At 35.9% G+C, this 20172-nt stretch overlaps 1 protein-coding gene, 1 long non-coding RNA gene and 1 pseudogene across 2 annotated transcripts; 1 reads left to right on the top strand and 2 right to left on the bottom strand.

Annotated features, from left to right (window-relative positions):
• Positions 1 to 168: 168 nt before the first annotated feature.
• On the bottom strand, positions 169 to 708 carry LOC121789481. Its single transcript, XR_006048055.1, has 3 exons — positions 694 to 708; positions 427 to 597; positions 169 to 225 (listed from the first exon to the last, which is right to left on the bottom strand). It is a non-coding gene; the product is annotated as an uncharacterized LOC121789481 (long non-coding RNA).
• Positions 709 to 6778: 6070 nt separating this feature from the next.
• On the top strand, positions 6779 to 11001 carry LOC121789479 (cytochrome P450 714A1-like). The gene is made up of 4 exons (XM_042187932.1): positions 6779 to 7133; positions 9290 to 9516; positions 9662 to 9912; positions 10073 to 11001. Exons 1-4 carry the CDS (start codon positions 6812 to 6814, stop codon positions 10857 to 10859), a joined length of 1587 nt encoding a protein of 528 aa, XP_042043866.1. The 5' UTR covers positions 6779 to 6811; the 3' UTR covers positions 10860 to 11001.
• A 222-nt stretch (positions 11002 to 11223) lies between these two features.
• On the bottom strand, positions 11224 to 15418 carry LOC121789484 (annotated as a pseudogene).
• Positions 15419 to 20172: the final 4754 nt, after the last annotated feature.

The raw sequence follows: 20172 nt of genomic DNA, 5'->3' as shown, positions 1-20172 counted from the left end.
GCTCAAGCAAAGATTCCAAAAGAACAACTAAGAATTTATCAATATTGAAAGTCCTTCGCAATCCGAAAGGATCCTGAAATCCCTTCAAATACACAGGGTAAAAAACAAGAATCTCCACTGTCAGATACAGATACTTCAGATTTAAGAAAACAAAAGTAAAAACAACTACCTGATTTCATTCATGGCATCTAGAGTCTTCTTGGGAATTGACTCCATGCACTGAAGCTGCAGTGTAAATTGAATGTTAGTTACCAGTAGAGATCACATTAACACTGGAAATAATGTTCTTGCTATCTATAAGTAAGAGATGTAGCAGCATAACTAATAATTCCACAAGCAAAGAAATAGAAACAGGTACTCATTTGCATACACAATGTATGAAATTTTGACAAGTCATTAGATGTTCAAAGTATTAGGCAGCACTACCTGAACTATTGAGACTATGGTCATTACTGACATGCGCAGCCACCGCATGTCGCGTCCTTCCTTGGCATCTGTTCTAGCCATGTCTGCCACCGAATTCAACAAGCTTTTTGCAACATTGGGTGCCAAAGCTGCCTTTTGGGCTAGTAAACTCACAATCATTAGAGCTGAAGCCTGCATAAAGTAAAGGAGACGGCCTTGTCTGAGAAAGTGATATTTCTACATTGCTGAAAAAAAGGACAGACAGCAAACATGTTGTTGGAACCTAACCTTCTGATTCAGCCCTTTGCCCCAAGTTGCAGCCCAGAACTCACATATGTAGAATCCTCTTAACAATATCATTGTCAATAGTAACAAGCCCTAAGACCTCAAAAATAACTGCCGTACAGAAGCCAGTGACATGCTGTGACGTTTGGATCTTTTTCACTGGTGTAGCCTAAAAGTTAAAACGCTTTCAGCTAATCATGATAAGATCAGAGTTGCTGTTCAAAGAGTCATAAGTCCAAAAATGTCTTACATAATTACAGATAGCCTCCAATACCCCCATCTCGAATGCACTGTTGCACAATTACTTCTCTTGGTGGCCGTGCACCTGATTCTTTAACTCCATCAAGAAACTTCCACTTACTGTTCCTGCATATCCATTTTTAATCAATTAAAACAGATTAATTATACCTGTACCTTCCTATCTTCCACAGAAACTAAAAATTCAAGGAAAAAAGACTAGAGACAATAAATAGACTAGTAGTTTGATATCATCATCTTAAAAAACTCAAAACATTGGCTAACCTTGCATCAATTAACCGAACTATTTGAACAAATGCATGTGTGTCATGGTACGGCAGTGCGCATAAAATCAGGTCTTCTGAATTGTACACATGAACCCTACAATTCACAAAAATAAAAAGAGCATTAACGAACCAAGCTTCCCCAAACTGCAGTCAGAAGATAATACATTCCTTCCAAACAGAACCACAATCGCATGGAACGAAATAGCATACTTGAATCTACGAATCAAATACTCAAGAGTCTTCAACGCAGAATGTAACTCGAGGAATCCCGATAACAGTTTCAAATACGAGGCAACAGATGCACTGATTCGCTTGTTTTCTTCTTGGCTTAGCAGCTCCCTGTCCAGCTCCTTGCTATTCAAACTGAACAAATCATTCTTGTAGTTCCTAAAACGCTCCTCCATACTTATTAAAACCTCCAAACCTACCAAACTCTGAGTTAAAACTTGTATGTGCTGCGAAACTATAATTATGAAAAAAAAACTAAAAGAGTGATTTTAATACCAGAAAGGGCGATGCCGTAAATTGTGTCGAGGTCGACATCAGCAGCTGCTTTGGCATCAAATATAATTGATGGACGAGTTAGCGGCCGCTTTTTGCCGGGTTCGGGGTCGGTGGAGGCGTTCAGGACAGTTTTGATAGCGTGGAGCTGAGATGAAATTGTTGTTCCAGCCATCACGTCGAGAGCGGTTGGGTAGAGGCCTCCGGGGAAATCAGGCGGGAGGAGGAGGAGGAGATGGTGGTGGACTGAGTGAAAAGAAGAGGGCTTGCGTTAGGGTTTAGGGGTTTTCCTAAATACAGAATTCTACTAATCGACAGCAGGAATTGAAATACGACGTCGTATCAATTTAACGAGTTATTGGCGGCCTATATAAATAAGTCATTTGGTAATGTTATAATAAGTTTTAGGCCATGTTTGGTTGCCAGAATTATGTCTGGGAAAATAATCTGATTCCTTAAATTTTAAAATCCTGTATTTGTTTCCGTTTTTAATCAAACTGGGAAAGTAATCAAAATCCTGAAACAATGAAAGTTAGTACAACTTTCCAGGATTCTGAATCCTAACTTTTCTTAGGTATTATTTTTCTCTGTTTTAGGATTCTTACATATTTAATGCAATATAGTACAGTTTATTATTATTATTATTATTATTATTATTATTATTATTATTATTATATATCATCATCATATTATTTATTACAATATTTTTTTAAAAAAATAAAAGTATAAACATACTTAATTTCAGGATAATAAATAACTATAATTCAAATTATCATAATTATAACTATATTATTAATATTATTTTTATTTTTATTATCATAATAATAATAATAATAATATAATTTATTAAATAATTAAATATAATTATAATAATATAATAATTATTAATTTATAAATAGTAATTAAAATAAAATTGTAGTGAAATTTTAAATTATAAAATTTATTCAAATATATACTTTCAAATCTTGATATTTTCCAAACACGAGAAAGTAAAGTTATTAGAAATCATATTCCCGGGATTCATTTTCCCATTAATTATTTTCCTTGCCAACTTTACTTTTCCGTCAACCAAACATAGCCTTAATGCATTGTAAAATAAGAAAATGAGAAAAATAGTTGAAATAATAGACGGTGGAACTTATAAAGATAAAGTAAAAGAGCATGAAAAAAGCTTACATAAATGTATATGAGATGGACGAATAAATAAGCTTATTTTTATGGGGTGTATTAAGTTTGGGCAAATATGCCGAAGAATCATAATTTACTTTAAAAAAAATACTCTATTGTATTTTAACGTTTTTTTACAATTGTCTCATGATCAAATTTGTGAAAAAGTATGTATGATTAATGTGTTTGTCAAAATATAGATTGTGTCTTATAACTTTTTATCTTCCCTCATCATTGTTCGTTATTTCAATTTTGATGTACTTTGTGAGATTATTATAATAACAAACATGTTATTAAAATCAAATTAAAAATATAGAATAAAATGATATTAAAGTTAATTAAATAAAATTAATTTTGATATAGATATATCACTTAATATTTTTCTATGTAAATAAATATAACAATGTGTAACCTATAGGAAATCGTTTTATAACGTGATATATAATCACTTTACACTATTTTTTTTATCATCAGAACATGTGAAATACTAGTATTTATATAGTACTCCTATTATTTAACCAATTCAATTTGATCAAATTAAATTGTATAGGTGGAATTAAATTAATTTATACTACTTTTACCATATTGAGCTTGTAAGATTATAACTGGTTTTTGAGCATCACCCATCTAAAGGCTCAAATCAAATGTCATATATAATTCACTTTTAGTCGTCATCTTGTTTAAACATGAAACATCAAATCTGACTCATTAACATCATATCGCTTGGAACTTGACATACATCTATAAATTAGTTTTTGTGTATCATGTTATCTTAAATTTGAAAGATCAAAATTAATTTTTGAGCATAATTTCATTTTGATATTGAAAAACTCATAATTAAGTAGATTTAGTAGGATCATTTCATCTAGAGTCCAACAACTCATCATTAACTTGTGAGCATCATTTTGTCCAAAGTTTCACATGTTGAGAAAACCCCTCGGGGTGTCCACACTATAGGGGTGGAAATGGCGGGCCGGGGCCGGGGGAGGGTGTGGAAAGGCGTGCGCCGAGGAGTTGGCGAGGACGCGGCGCTGCCCGCGGCGGCCTATAGCACGGTCCGGCGAGCTGACGCGCCTGATTCCTTTTTTTTCATTTTTTCATATTTTTTCGGATAAAATAAGTCTACTATTAGGCTAAACAAGTTTTTGTGGTTGTGCCTTGGGCTTATCCACATTATTGTGGGTACTCTAACGGGCATGGGCAGATCCATGTGGTAGAGATTAAGGGCTTCAATGAATTGTTTTTCAGAATTCTTTTCTTTTATAAATTCTTGAGTTTATCTAAATTTTATGTAAAACTATTATGTAAACGTATGTACAAATAAATGATTTAAAACACTCAAAAATATTTTTTAAAACAAAATTTATAAATCTCAACCTCTCTCGATATTTTTTTTATGTGTCCGCCCTGCTAACGAGAGAACGTGCAGAAATTTAGTAGATAGTGAATTACATTGCAATCAATCACCATAATATTTAATTCTTTCATATGGTGATTTTTATTTTATTAAAAAAGTGTAACATACTATTAATAGGTTGTAGCACAGTTGGCAATATGGAGTTGTGGTGTCTTTGGTAAAAAAAATGCACTCTCTCCACCTAATTAAGTTGAGGTAAAACTTTTGGACACAAAAATTAAAAAACTATGTTGAATGAATCAGATGAAAAAAAATATATCGAGCTCTATGGTTGTTTATTGGTACGGTTTCGAGCCGTTGATAGCTACTATTTCATCCGTCCCTAAAGAATATGCACTTTGTGTTCGAGACGAGTTTTAATCCAAAAACTGGCGAAGTAAGAGAGAGGTAGAGAAAAGAAATAATTATAGTATGTTAGTGGAGAATAGGTCCCACCTCATCAGAGAAAAAAGAGTATTTAAAATTAAAATGTATATATTCTTATGGGACAGACTAAAAATGAAAGAGTGCATATTCTTGTGGGAATGAAGGAGTAATATTTTTTGTTATTGTCTTTATCGTCTCTCTCGATTTATTAGACTATGGGCATCCCTTATTTTCTCTTCTCCTGATTTTGTTACTTTATCGTCATCTTTTTATCTGGTTTTATTTATTTATTGAAATCTTGTCTCACCATTTGAGTAGAACTGACCATATATGCTTATGTATTACTGAAAAACAGTTTAGATTTTGCAATTTCCTTATTGAGGCAAAAGTTTAAATAAGTTGGAAAAACAAATAAAGAATAATAATTTCAAACATAACTATACACGTGAGTGTGTGATACCAAGTTGAACAAGTGTCGATAAATTATTTGTATAAAAGAGGGCCCTAACTTAAAATTTGCAACACATGTAGGTGCATTGTATTATCAATTATGGTGTATCTTTTCCTAAAATATCCACACACATTTTTGTGATAGGTAAATTTTAAGATATAATCAAACGATAAAGGTAATGCACGTGGTTTTTTTGGTGTGTGCGGTATGTTTAAGATATAATCAAACAATTAAGTTAATGTAAACCGAATAAATAAATTACGCGTTACATAGTGCAGAATATATTCTACTCCATAGACACTTTGACATGTAAATATTGTCTTTAATTAATACTCCATATAAATTGTAATAGTACATGCATATGATATCATGGTACTGGACCTACTGGTCAAATCATTATTTTATAATTTTATACCTAATATTCTAGCTTAAAGATGCTGTTTCTAAACCGTCTAAACAATATTCCCTTTACTTCACTATCAATAAAATTAGCCCCTTACTTCACTATCAATAAAACATAGTACTACTATTAGTAGAATATTAGAAAAAAAGAAAGAAATAATTGAAGGATTAATAGTTATAGATGGATAAATAAATGAGAAAGAAAAAACGGTAGATAATCACATTAAAAATAAAATAATTTTAATAGACTAATTAAAATAGGAAAACATTGATTATTGGGTAACGGATATGAAATAGTAGTAGTATTATTTTTTTTCATTTGTAGTGAGTGCAAAAGTCTCAAGTTTCCTATAGATGAGCGTGAACTTTATCTAATACAGTAAATATTTTTTTAGTGAAAAATGTTTATAGTAAAAACACAAACTAAAGAGTACACCAAAAGCGGCGTTCAAATAGTATTGAAATTAATGCAATATTAAAATTAAACTACAAGAACAACAAAGAAGTTAATATAAACTAACCGACAAAACAAATGACATTGTCATATAACAACGTCTATATATATCGATCTTGTAACACAAAACAAATCCAAATCCAGGTAACATCCAAATATGTAAATAGAGATTAAACTTTATTATAATAATAAAAGTTCAAGTTTGAGCCTTAGCTTGTATATATTTAGAAAAATTGTCGAAAAAATTGCAAAATTTGATCAAATTATAGTCAATTCGGCAATTCAACTATAGATAATTTATTGGTTGTGAATGGATTTTTCTCATGTATATTGAGTGCAATGATTTCAAGTTCCCTATAAATTAAATGAGCTTGGAATTAGTATATAACTTTTTTTTATTAAAAAAATACTCAAATTGAGAAATTGATCAAGAAAGCATACGACGAGTGACAACCGTTGAAATAGTGTTGAAATCAACGCTACATCGGAATCAAATTAAAAGAACAATAAAGAAGCTAATAAGTGAAACAAACCAATGAAAAAGCATACAAACATCACCACACAACAATATTAGACACGCCATAAACTCGATTTAATAATAATATTATTAAAAGGGTATATCAAAAGCAATTACTACTATAGGTTGATAATTGAGGACACCCTTTCATAGAAAAACATTAATCCTAGGGATTATCACACGTCAAATAAACACTAGGTACTATTTCCATCAATCTTTCAAGAAACATTACATTATTTAAGTACAAGGAATCAAGTCTTCTACTTCTACTTCTATATAACCACTACTCTCTCCTCTTATCACTAAAAAGCCAAAGCAAAATATGAACATAATCCCTCCTCCTCTTCTTCTTCTTGCAATAACAATTGCTCTTTCCTTTTATGTCACAAATTGGATAATTCTTGTGAGTGTTTGCGGTCTGACCTCGTATCTGGCGTGGGCGAATCCATGGCGAGCTCGGTGGAGGCTTCGAGCGCAAGGCATAAACGGCCCGAAACCATCTCTTTTGTATGGGAATTTGTGGGAGATGGAGAAAATCCAAGCTTCTGCTGCCTTGAAAAACACTGCAAAGCACCATGACTTTGTTGCTCACGATTACACTGCAACTCTCTTTCCCTACTTTGAAGAATGGAGAAAACAATACGGTACTCTCTCTTAATTTCGTAAAAAATTTAGTGATCCAAACATATTGCTACGTTGCGTGCTTAGCCAATCAAGGTTGCATAAATATTCTATTTTCTCCTTTTTTTTAATCTTTATTCAATTAAGATTGGTTGGAGACGCCATACCAATATGTTCGGACTATTGAATTTCTACTTCACAAATATATGTGTTTGATGCTCATTCATTGCATTAGTATTTAGTAGTGAAGGAGCTGTCCTTTTCCATTAAAAGCTGCAGTTATGAATTTCTCATGGACATGGCAGTAGCTAGAAATAATAGCTAGCTAGTGTGAGTTGGCTTTGCTGACAGTTTAATTATAGTCTCGTTCATTGAATTGTACCTTTATATAAAAAAAATATGAATTAAAACTATAAGTGAAATATAAATTTATATGTGAGTTGAACTAATAATATACTACAATATTAAGCTATTCTCAAAAAATGAAAAAAAGAGTTCTATTGCTAATGAATCAAATGACAAAATAAGATTTTTATGAGTAGACAAAGATAGTAATTAAGTTGGCCTTTTAACTACTCGTTTTAATTTGGGATTGAAAAGCTCCATTATTCCCAATTAGTAGACAGTGTGTATTAATAATTGATGATTGTAATGTCGATATTAATCTTCAAATAGTTTGCAATATAATGATGAAAATATATCTTTTGCTGGAATTAGAGATTGCTTGAAGAGGTAGAAAAAATGGCAAATAGGAAAAAAGGACAGATATTATGGAGGACAAGACAGATGTCTTTCATTTAATCTTATCCCATAGTCTATTTCATTAATTGTTTTCTTCATATAAATGATGTTTTCTTTGCTTTATTGGAACTGCAATGTCATTTGCTCTTAGACCACGATATCCACAGCGCTAAGATAAAAATCCTAACATTTTTCACACCAACATAGCAAAAATTATTTGAGCCGGTTTTTTGGACTTGAAAATATTACTGTAAATGTGCATTTATAGTCATGGATACTATTAATTTATGGTCACATGCATGTTATGGTAACAATTTTGATGCACTATTCTATCCAAATAGTATACCAAAAATGTAAATTGTTTAGATGTTATGATAGTTTTTAAAATGACAACGTTGGGACATTTTTGTATATTTTCCCCTTTTTGTGATTAATGTACTAGCATAACGATTTCCTTATTCATAATAACAGTTCTCTATTCGTAGCCATAATTACTTTTAATTAAGTAATTTTATCATCGTTTAAAAAGGGATAGGAAATATCTAGGTAGGATAGCTTTGAAATTGCGCATGTTCAAAATCAAATCCATATCTTTCAAAGGGCCACCAACTTTTTATCCCACTTTGAAACGTGTTTTTAGGGTGGCTAGATCCAATGAACGACTTATAGATTCTAGTTTTATGCTTGTGAAAGTTTTGCATACATGCACAATAAGAAGCTAAGATCAAACGAGAACGGATTGTGCGTGTGAGTTGGTGTAACATTAGATCAGAGTCGTTAATGCCCGATAGGCTATAAAGTTTTCGTGTTCGAATCTACCTTGACGTTGCCTTTAAAGTAGTAGTATAAAACCACATAGCTTTATAGTAATGGTAATAGACATTTGTTCAAGCTTAAATTAGAATTTATTTTTCTATATTTGTTATTCTTCATTGTTTTAAAATAAATTTTGTTCAGAGAGTTGTGAAATGTCTTATTGGATTCATCATCCCATAATGTGAAATAAAGGAACAGTGTCTTTTTAACATGAACATAGTTTCCATAATAATTCTAAGCTGGTCAATACCATTTATATGCACAAAATTATATTGCAGACATTGACATGACTTGCCAGCACGATCCTGACCAAAAAATTCAAGATTATGCTAAAAATAATTGATAGCATATTTTTCATGTGTTTCATTTTCAAACTTGAGGTTTATCCAAAGTGAATGGGCTCTAGTATACAACTAAAGGAAAAAAAATAGAAAAGCAAATTATTTAGAGAATACATAAAATGATATACTCTTTCTGTTCACAAATAATAGTCTTAGTACTAATCGATACGAGATTTAAAACAAATTTGGTAAAACGGAAAGAGATAAAAAAAATGGTTGATTGCGGTGTATAGACCTCGTCACATTAATAGAAGATGACTAATTTTTGTTGACGGGTGCAGGTCCGATCTACACATACTCCACCGGAAACAAGCAACATTTGTACATCAACCATCCTGAACTAGTAAAAGAAATGAATCAATCTATTTCTTCCGACTTTGGGAAGCCTTCTTACATCACAAAAAGGCTGGCACCCATTCTTGGCAACGGCATATTGCGCTCCAATGGCCATTTGTGGGCGCAGCAGCGGAAGATTGTTGCGCCCGAGTTCTTCATGGACAAGGTCAAGGTAAATACGAGGAGTGACCTATGAGACTTATATACATTTTCTATTCTCTTTTCACACCGATGTTAGATAATTGCTATATTTGTTTTTTTCATTTGCCAACAACTTCCCTCGAACACTTATATTTGTTTATTCCATTTGGCAACAGGGGATGGTGGGATTGATGGTGGAATCAGCCGAGTCGTTAACGAGGAAATGGGAAGCTTACGCAGCTTCCCAGTCGGGTAAAATGGCAGAGGTTAGAGCTGAGGAGGATTTGAGGAGTGTTTCTGCAGATGTGATCTCCAAAGCCTGTTTTGGGAGCTCTTATTTGAAAGGGAAAGACATATTCTCCAAGCTTAGAACTCTTCAAAAGGCCATTTCCAACCAAAGTTTCCTTTTCGGTTCCCACGCTTTCGGGTATTTATAACAATATTGATGTTACGTGCTTCAATGCAAGAAAACTTATCCCATATCGGTTGTGTAAGACAACAGACGCGGGGTCTTTAACCCAAATAATTTTTATTTATTTTTAATTTTAATAAGCTAGTCTTTTGAGATGAGTTCTGAACATTTGCAGATTGCCATTAACGGCCCACAAGAGCAAAATTGATGTTTTGGAGAAAGAGATCGACACGCTGATATGGGAGGTGGTGGAGGGACATGACGACGACAACAAGGATCTACTACAGCTCATCCTTGAAGGAGCCGCGAACAACGACGTCGACGAGGACTCCTCTAGGAGATTCATTGTCGATAACTGCAAAAACATCTACTTCGCCGGCCACGAGTCGACGGCGGTGGCTGCATCGTGGTGCCTCATGTTGCTTGCCTTGCACCCTAAGTGGCAAGCACGGATACGGGCCGAGACGACCCAGGTGGGCCCTATCAACGCCGACTCCCTGCCAAAGTTAAAAACGGTGACGATGGTGGTCCAGGAGGTGCTGAGGCTGTACCCCCCGGCCGCCTTCGTGTCGAGGGAGGCCCTGCACGACGCGAGGATCGGCCACATTGTCGTGCCGCGGGGTGTGTGCCTGTGGACCCTGATCCCCACCCTGCACCGGGACGCGGACATATGGGGTCCAGACGCGAACGAGTTCAACCCGGAGCGGTTCGCGGGCGGGATCTCGAAGGCGTGCAAGATGCCGCAGGTGTACATTCCGTTCGGGTTGGGGCCGAGGCTGTGCCTCGGGCGAAATTTTGCGCTTGTGCAGCTCAAGATTGTGGTGGCTGTTATCGTCTCCAACTTCACGCTCGCACTTTCGCCCAATTATAGACATTCCCCGGCCTATCGGATGATCGTCGAGCCGGGCCAAGGCGTGCATCTGCACATCCAAAGATGCTCTGCTGCTCATAATCCTACTTAAACTAGTTGGTTTGTTGATTGAACTCTATTTGGATTGTGCATTTGTTTTTAAAATTTTGACATGTTAGAATGTCCATTGTGTGTTATGTGATTTGTGGTTACAACTTAAATACTAATTGAGACATACAACACATAAATAGTGACACTGGAATAATTCAAAAGTTAGAATGGGAAAAGACAAATATTTTTCGAAAGATAGTGTACTAATAAGATAGCTTAGCCATGCTTTGTTGTGTGAATGAAATTCATTCTTTTCTGTTATATAAGAAAGGCTCTAAGTCTTTAACCATCACGGTGAGCAACAGTCAGAAACACAACAATGTGAATGAAATTGTTGAATAGGTGAAAGACAAACTATGTCAGTCTTAGGCTTCCCAACCTCGGAGGAGCGTGGCACGGGCAACACGGTTGACCCCGAGTGTGAATGCGCCCATCCGAAGGTTGCAGTTGTGCGTTCGGCTCATGTTCTTTATCTCTTGGAAGGCTCGGGTCATGTATCTGCTCAGCTCTTGGTTTACCTTCTCCTCGTCCCACATAAATCCTTGAATATTCTGAGCAAATTTATTTTTATTACCATCACCATTCTTAACCAAGATTAACTATTGATGGTCATGTAATGTTACCTGAACCCACTCAAAATAACTAACTGTTACACCTCCTGCCAGTGGCGGATCCAGGGGGGCCAGGAGGGGGCGGTCGCCCCCTCCATGCGACTAATTTTCCCTTATCTCGGATGTATATTTTCCATATCCGCCCCCTCCGTTGTCTCCGACGTCGCCCCGTTGACCGAAAAAAATAACCATTATCTCCCAAGCTCAATTGAAATAAAATTTTAAAACTCAACTCAAGCCCAATTAAAAAAGAACTAAAAGCCCAATCGTATCTACCTTTTTAATTAAGTACTTTGGAATACTTACTTGGACTACTAAAAGTCCCACTGAGTGTTATGTTAACACTACTAAAAGCCCCTTTAGCATTTTAAAAGAGTGGCCCAGATTAATTAACTGGCCCAACTTCAATCAAATGAGGAGGGTCCAATTAGAAAATAGCCTCCCATCCGTCGGCCTCTCCTTATCTCTCTCAAATTCATCTTCACAAAACAAATCCCCAATCCAAAACCCTAGCCTCTCTTCTTTCTTCCTCTCGGTGGATCTCGACGGGGTCAGCCCCAATCCAAATTCCAGAAGCATAATTTCATAAATTCGAAGGTGTGTTGTGTTTTAAAATTCAAATTCATGTCTTTGAATTTGTAGATTTAGGCATTTAGCCATTGAGGAAAGATTAAATATTTTCCTTTTGAAATAGGAAAAAAAAGTAGCTTAGAAGATTAGTGGTGTATATATAAAACATTGGGTGGGTTCCATGTGGCATGTGGTAAATGCTAATGACAAAGTGTGGTCCCATGGATAGTATAAAGTGAGTAAATGATAGTTACTTTGTTATAATATTTTATAATTATACCTTTTTTTGTTTCATTAGGTATGGAGAAATATTTTGGAAAAAGACCAAGAATTTTGGATTCTTGTCCAGAACTAGAAGCACATAATGCTAAAGAAAATTTGATGGAGAATGATGATATAAATGAAAGTGAAATAAAGGCTGATCCTGGTTTGCAAAAACAAATTGCAGAATATGGTGTGAATATCCGGGATCGTATTCGTAGAGAATATGTAGCAAAACGCCCTTGTCAACCAAAAGGTAATATTTTTCAAAAAACGCGTCAAGGAAAAGATAATAGGAGTTTTAGAGATGCTTGGTACAAAGATTATGATTGGCTAGAATATAGTGAATCGAAACATGCCGCATATTGCTTTTACTATTTTCTTTTCAAGCGTGGTTATGTGGCACCGGGAGATGAAGCCTTCACTAGTTGTGGTTTTTCTAATTGGAAAAAAGCACTAGAAAAATTCAAGGCGCATGTTGGGGATAAAAGTAGTGCACACAACAAAGCAAGGATAGAATATGAAAATTTTGTCAATCAAAGGCAAAGTGTGACTTATGTTGTAAGTAGAGGTATGACAACAAAAGAAAAGGAATATCGAATTCGATTGACTGCAACTGTTGATGTAGTTCGTTTTCTTTTGATTCAAGGTTTGCCTTTTAGGGGACATGACGAGTCATCTACGTCTTTGAACAAAGGTAATTTTCTTGAGTTATTAGAATGGTATGGTTTGAGGAATGATGAAGTTGGTAAAGTGATTTTGAAAAATGCCCCTGGAAATAACCAAATGACTTCTCCATCAGTCCAAAAAGATATGGCTAATGCTTGTGCGGTGGAAACCACACTTGATATATTGGGAGAACTTGGAGACAGACACTTTTCAATCCTAGTTGATGAGTCACGTGATTGCTCAACAAAGGAGCAAATGGCAATTGTCATAAGATTTGTGAACAAGGATGGCCAGATAATTGAAAGGTTTTTAGCTTTGGTTCATGTCAAAAAAACTACATCAGTTTGTTTGAAAGAGGCAATTGACTCCGTATTTGCTAAGTTTAAGTTATCTTTGTCAAGATTGAGAGGCCAAGGATACGATGGAGCATCTAACATGCGAGGTGAATGCAATGGATTGAAAGCACTAATTTTAAAGGAAAATCCATCAGCTTGGTATGTCCATTGTTTTGCCCACCAACTTCAATTGGTATGTGTGGCCGTGTGCAAGACAAATCAATATGTTTGTGATTTTTTCAGTTATCTTATCTCGATTGTCACAACATGTGGTTCTTCTTGCAAAAGGGCTGATATGATTCGACAAATTGAGCACGATAGACTAGTTGAAATGATAGAGAATGGGGAAATCGGTACTGGTAGAGGCCAAAATCAAGAAACTTCTTTGAAGAGACCAGGTGATACTCGATGGGGATCTCATTATGTCACCGTGATTCGTCTTGCAAAGCTGTAGGCCTCGTACAGAAAATGGAGACTTTTGAATTTGTATTCATCCTTATGTTGATGAAACATTTGTTGGGGGTTATTCAACCATTGTCTTGTGCCTTGCAGCAAAGAGATCAAGATATTTTAAATGCGATTTTCTTGATAGAGAATGTGAAAGAAAGCTTGAGATCATTTCGAGAATTTGGATGGGATACTTTCTTGCAAGAAGTGAATGATTTTTGTGGGGCAAATGACATTTCAATAACAAACATGGATGATGATGCTCCAAAGCGGATTAGTAAGAGGAATGGTTCAAACATCAAGAACTACCATCATTATCGCGTTGAAATATTTTGTCAGGTAATTTGAAATTTAATATCTTATTCATTTACTAAATTAGAATCATCTTGATATTTAATCTTTCTTGTGTGTCAATTAGGTCATCGACTTACTTACACAAGAGATGGAAAATCGTTTCTCTGAGGCATCCACAGACTTGCTAAGTTGTATGGCATGCCTCGATCCAAAAAATGATTTCGCTGCTTTTAATGTTCATAAGCTTGTTCATCTTGCTACTCTTTACCCAAAGGACTTCACATCGACTCAACATACTGAATTGTTTAAACAACTTGAAACTTTTGTTGATGTTGTGAGAAGAGATGCACGATTGAATGGTATTGAAGATTTGGCTAGCCTATCTCAGAAGATTGTTGAAACCAAGAAAGATAAAGTTTTTCCGTTGGTTTATCGTCTGATTGAGTTGGTATTGATCTTACCTGTAGCGACTGCATCTGTTGAAAGAGTATTTTCAGCAATGAAATTTGTCAAGACTGACTTGCGGAATAGGATGGGAGATGAGTGGTTGAATGACAGTTTGGTAGTATACAATGAAAGATCCATCTTTGCTAGTGTTTCTAATGAAAGAATCTTGAAACGTTTTCAAGATATAGATACCCGTAGAAATCAGTTGTCTAGGTTAACAGATGCTAGAGCTACTTGAATTGTAATAGACTTTCATTTTGCTAAAAAAACATATTGAAGTATTATATTTAATATTTTATTATTTTATTCCGCCCCCTCCGTTTTTTAATCCTGGATCCGCCACTGCCTCCTGCATTTGCATATATGTCTGGGAGAATTATGACTCCTTTTTTGGACAAGATCTGCAAAACAGAAAGCTTAAATTTAAGACAAATATTGCATTTGCATATATTGACTATAGTATTAGTATAGTTTAATAGAGGTGGCTACCACATCAGCTTCTGGATCAGTCTATGATATATTTTGCCTTGACATCTCCGGCGTTTTCCCTTCAATCGATAGGAAATTTTGAAGTTGATCTATTTTTACTTCACATTTGTTTCGGGGACAATTCACGGGTGAATATCTTAACAAAGAGAATTTGTGTCGGTTCAACCTGAATGGCGAACGTTAAGCCCTCGATCGACTTTCCATGCTCGGCAAGTAATGCTTCAGTGGCGTACACGACGCCACGCCCCGTTGCAGCTTCCCGACCAGGAGATCCACCAAGGTCCTAAAAAGGTAACAAAAAGTTTAGACTTTAGACATTTCAAATTTTATACTGTATGTAATAATCACATAACTATTGCACTTACCACTGGCTTTCCTGTGACAACTGCTGGAGAGTAACCATGAAACTTGGAATACTCATCCAAAATCCAAGCCATTGTCTACACACCTTTATTAACCAAATTGATTAATAAACAAGAAATAATTTAATACTATGATAAAGTAGTCAGAGGAAAGGAATGGTTAGTTGCTATATACATGCAAGAGCACTAGGACAGCCCCAAATTCAGGCATATAGAAAGTAGCTGTATTATTATTTCATTTCTCCTTTATTTTTCTTCTTATTAAAATATAAAAATGTTTGACTGGGCTCCAATTGAATATTGTTTTTTTAAGAAAAAGAACGGAAATGCGCGAGAGAGTGTTTCTTTTTCGGTCCTTATCAGGCCCATTAGTGTTGCTATTAATTAAAATAATATAAAAGTATTTGTCTCCCCGTCCACAATTTTTTATTTATTTTGATCAATCTATAAAAATTAATCTTTTCCAATTTTTTATAAGTTTTGCTTTTTAATGAAATAGACTATATTCTCTACTAACTAATAATATCAAAGTTAAAAATTATGGGGAGTAAATACCCGGGCACACAATTAAACTACTGTAATTCTTTTTATCTTCGAGTTGACCAATCACCTCTGCTTCAAAATAATCACTTCACTATTGACATTAAAATTGTGAGATATATTGTGGACTTCAATTTGGGCCCGTTTATGAATATTGGTGACCCAATTCGGGTTTGAGTCGTTTGACCCAATACTTAAATGGACGCTCCGATGGCTGCCACATATGCCATCTCACATCGATCATAATGGTGAGCCGTTGGATCTAGGGTGTGTTTGTTTGTGGTGTTAAACACTCCCTAAGCCGTCTCGGCTACCCAGTCTGTTCATTTGCTCTCTCTCTCTCTCTCTCTCTCTCTCTCTCTTACTACATGCTTTCTCTCTGGCTTCTCTCTAGAACCTTTCTCTCTCTCTCTCAAAAATGGCTTCCGATCTTCTTCTCCGGTGACTCCTCTGTTTTTGTGAGAACCGAGTATACATCTCTCAACTCCTGTGTTGATTCGGAGATTTCTTTGGTTTCGAACGGTTGAGTTCGAATATGGCTGTTTGGTGGAAGATCCTCGGTTGATTTCTTAGATCCGTGGGATTCGTGTGTTCTTGAAGCCTTGTGGTTGTGGTTGTGAGACATTTAATGTGTGAGGTGGCTACTGTGTTGTAGTAATCGGAGAAACCCTAGGTTTTGGGGTTCGATTATTTCACTGTGCTCTTTTGAGATTTGTTGGTGAAGATTGAGGAAGTCCTTGGCCCTGTGCAGTCGTGTGTGCGACCTGAGCTATATCCTAAATCTTCTGTCCCATTTCGTTTCTTGTATTTCCTTTAGTGATTTAGATCCGAAAGGATCTTGTATCTTGTGTTACTAACTTGTGTATTAAGTGTGCAGGAGATTCATAGAGTATAGCTTGCTATATTCGGCCGGTTCCAATATAGACTAGAGTTTTCTGTAAATCTTGTACTAGTTACATACGGTTCTAGTTGTAACAAAGATCTTATAATTGGCTTGTTCCTTAGTGAGATTAGCCATTTCAGTGTTGATCCAATAACAAAAGAGGTCCCGGTAATTAGTGAATCTTAAGTGATCTGATCCCTACAAATATTTTACTCTTTAATTACATATATTTAGTTTGCTTTATATTTCTACAACAACTTTATACTTTTCTAATCTATAAGAATATAGTCTAATTTATGGACGACACAAGTTACAGTGGATAATTAGTAAATTATGAAAAAGTTTTGATAAATAGAAATAAGATTAATTTTGAATATCATTGATTGAATAGATTTAGACTATTAATTTGGATATTCAATTTTTAATCAAGGTTTTTAAAATATTAATTAATTAATTACATCTCGTAGGAAACGCGTAGAGAATGGAGTAAGAGTCGTTTTGTGAAACCATTGAAGTTTGTCCGCCGCAGTTTTACTTTAACCGTCATTGTTAGATTCTTAGGGCATCAGTAACCCCGTCCCCATTTCCGGCCCCAAGTCCCCTCCACGTCATCATTCCTCTACAGTTGCGGCCCAGGCCCCAACTGCTGTAACCCTGCAGGTTGCGGCCCGGGCCGCAACTAATAAATGATACTATTCACAACTCCAACCTATTTTGAAAGTAAAATAAAAAACGCTGTAAATTTATAACACGGAAAATTTAATTTCATCGAATACTACAAAATTACAACATATAAATTTTCAAACTGAAAATAAAATACATGAAAACATAACGTCAATGCTGGAAAACGTTGTTGCGAGTCCAAATTTCTTCGATTAGATCGGCTTGGAAGCGAGTGTGTTGTTCCTCTTGGCGCATCGCAGCTGAACGAGCCATGACATTGCGGATGTCGTGAGGAAGGCCCTGCACGGGCGGCTCGGTGACAACGTAGTTGACAAAATTTCGAATTTAAAATATAAAAATTTCGAATTTAAAATATAAAAAAAAAAAATTGGTTGCGGCCCGGCCGTCACCGTGCAACGCTGGGCCGGGACGCGGGACTTGCGGCCCGTCTCCGTGCAACCCCGTCCCGGGCCGGGACTCGGGACGCTCCCCAGGCCGGTCACGCGTCACCGGGACGGGCCTGAGCCGTGCCGCCCTTCCGTGTAATGCATGGGACGGGCCGGGACTCGCAATTTGCGGCCCGGCCCCAAGGGTTAGGGCATCAGTAACCCCGTCCCCATTTCCGGCCCCAAGTCCCCTCCACGTCATCATTCCTCTACAGTTGCGGCCCAGGCCCCAACTGCTGTAACCCTGCAGGTTGCGGCCCGGGCCGCAACTAATAAATGATACTATTCACAACTCCAACCTATTTTGAAAGTAAAATAAAAAACGCTGTAAATTTATAACACGGAAAATTTAATTTCATCGAATACTACAAAATTACAACATATAAATTTTCAAACTGAAAATAAAATACATGAAAACATAACGTCAATGCTGGAAAACGTTGTTGCGAGTCCAAATTTCTTCGATTAGATCGGCTTGGAGGCGAGTGTGTTGTTCCTCTTGGCGCATCGCAGCTGAACGAGCCATGACATTGCGGATGTCGTGAGGAAGGCCCTGCACGGGCGGCTCGGTGACAACGTAGTTGACAAAATTTCGAATTTAAAATATAAAAATTTCGAATTTAAAATATAAAAAAAAAAAAATTGGTTGCGGCCCGGCCCGTCACCGTGCAACGCTGGGCCGGGACGCGGGACTTGCGGCCCGTCTCCGTGCAACCCCGTCCCGGGCCGGGACTCGGGACGCTCCCCAGGCCGGTCACGCGTCACCGGGACGGGCCTGAGCCGTGCCGCCCTTCCGTGTAATGCATGGGACGGGCCGGGACTCGCAATTTGCGGCCCGGCCCCAAGGGTTACAGATGCTCTTACAGATGCTCTTACTTCTTCCTAAAGTTGCACAAAAACTCTCAACTTGTAGTATTTTTTAATTAATTACGCGCTGCTGATCTAGTTTACGCGGCGAACGTCATGTGATTGTCTCCACAATTCCACATTAAGTTCTTCTTTGTCTTCTTCATCTAGTCTTTCAACTGATTCTTGAAAATCAAGATGGAGATTCATCTGCCTGGATTCAATGCAACAGTTTTGGAGGTAGAATTTAATGAATTGCTGCTTACTTCATGGAATCCAATAGTCCACATTAGACGCTGAAGCCAATAAGTTATCAAAGCCTGGAACTTGGTACAACTTGTGTCTTTTCATGTGTACTGTAGTGAATTTACCTTTCATATCCAATGCTGTATCTTTGCACTGCAGTGGCGGATCCAGGATTTGTCATCTGGCGGTACGAGTCGTATGATAAATAATTACATAACAATGAAAAAATAGAAAATAGCGGTAAAATTATATTTGAAATATTATTCAATTTTGGACTCGTGTATTTTAAAATAAAATAAACCAAAAACTATACATAACATCTAATTTATTTTTCTACGAGTCTTCATTTTCTCAATGCGATGGGCTATATCATCATCAGAGACTTGTAGAAAGTCACCAAACAATCATTCAAAGTTTGATCACCAATTCTATTTCGCAACCTATTCTTCACAAACGTCATTTCAGAAAATACTCTCTCTACACTTGCAGTAGCAACCGGAAGAATCAAAATCAACTTGTTGGACTAGAGGCTTGGTCTGGCAATTGAAGCTGGAGGTTTTTTATATATTTTAATTAGGGTATAATTTTTAATTTAAATTTTATCTCAATGCTTATATTCTGATTTATTTCCTTAGATGAATCTTCCTTCAATATTCATAGCTATCTTTTGGAAATTTTTGTAAAATACATTACTAATAAAATTATATATGTAATAATAGTAGTAAAAGAAAAATTGGGGTACCACCGCTCCCCTTTGTTTTGAATTCCCTCCGCCACTTTTGCACATTTTTGTCTTTTCATGTACGGTGTGATGAATTTATATTCCATTTATGGAAGGATTATTCCCACCAATGTTTTAAAATCGCACCGATAAAGGTATTGGTTCATAGTACAACTAGCCGGACTGATCATTGGTCGAACATGAATATTGTAGCAAATATATATTAGTACTCTCTTTGTTCCCTAAAAATAAGGTATTTTTGGGATGTCATATAGTTTAAGCCAAATTGATAATAAAATATAAGTGGAAAAAAAATAAATTGAATCAGTATTAAGGGTATATGTGTGGTAAGTTGTTTTTTGAAAAATAGGACTAATTTTGTGGAACATACTAAAATGATAAAATAAACTATTTTTTTGGGACGGAAGAGTATATAAAAAATATTAAATTTAATGATTAAAAAATGGAGTATAATGAAATACAA

The sequence above is a fragment of the Salvia splendens genome, unplaced genomic scaffold (assembly GCF_004379255.2).
Source record: "Salvia splendens isolate huo1 unplaced genomic scaffold, SspV2 ctg25, whole genome shotgun sequence".
Classification (NCBI taxonomy): domain Eukaryota; kingdom Viridiplantae; phylum Streptophyta; class Magnoliopsida; order Lamiales; family Lamiaceae; genus Salvia; species Salvia splendens.
The sequence above is the reverse complement of the archived record's forward strand: the minus strand, read 5'-3'. Positions and strand labels throughout refer to the sequence as shown.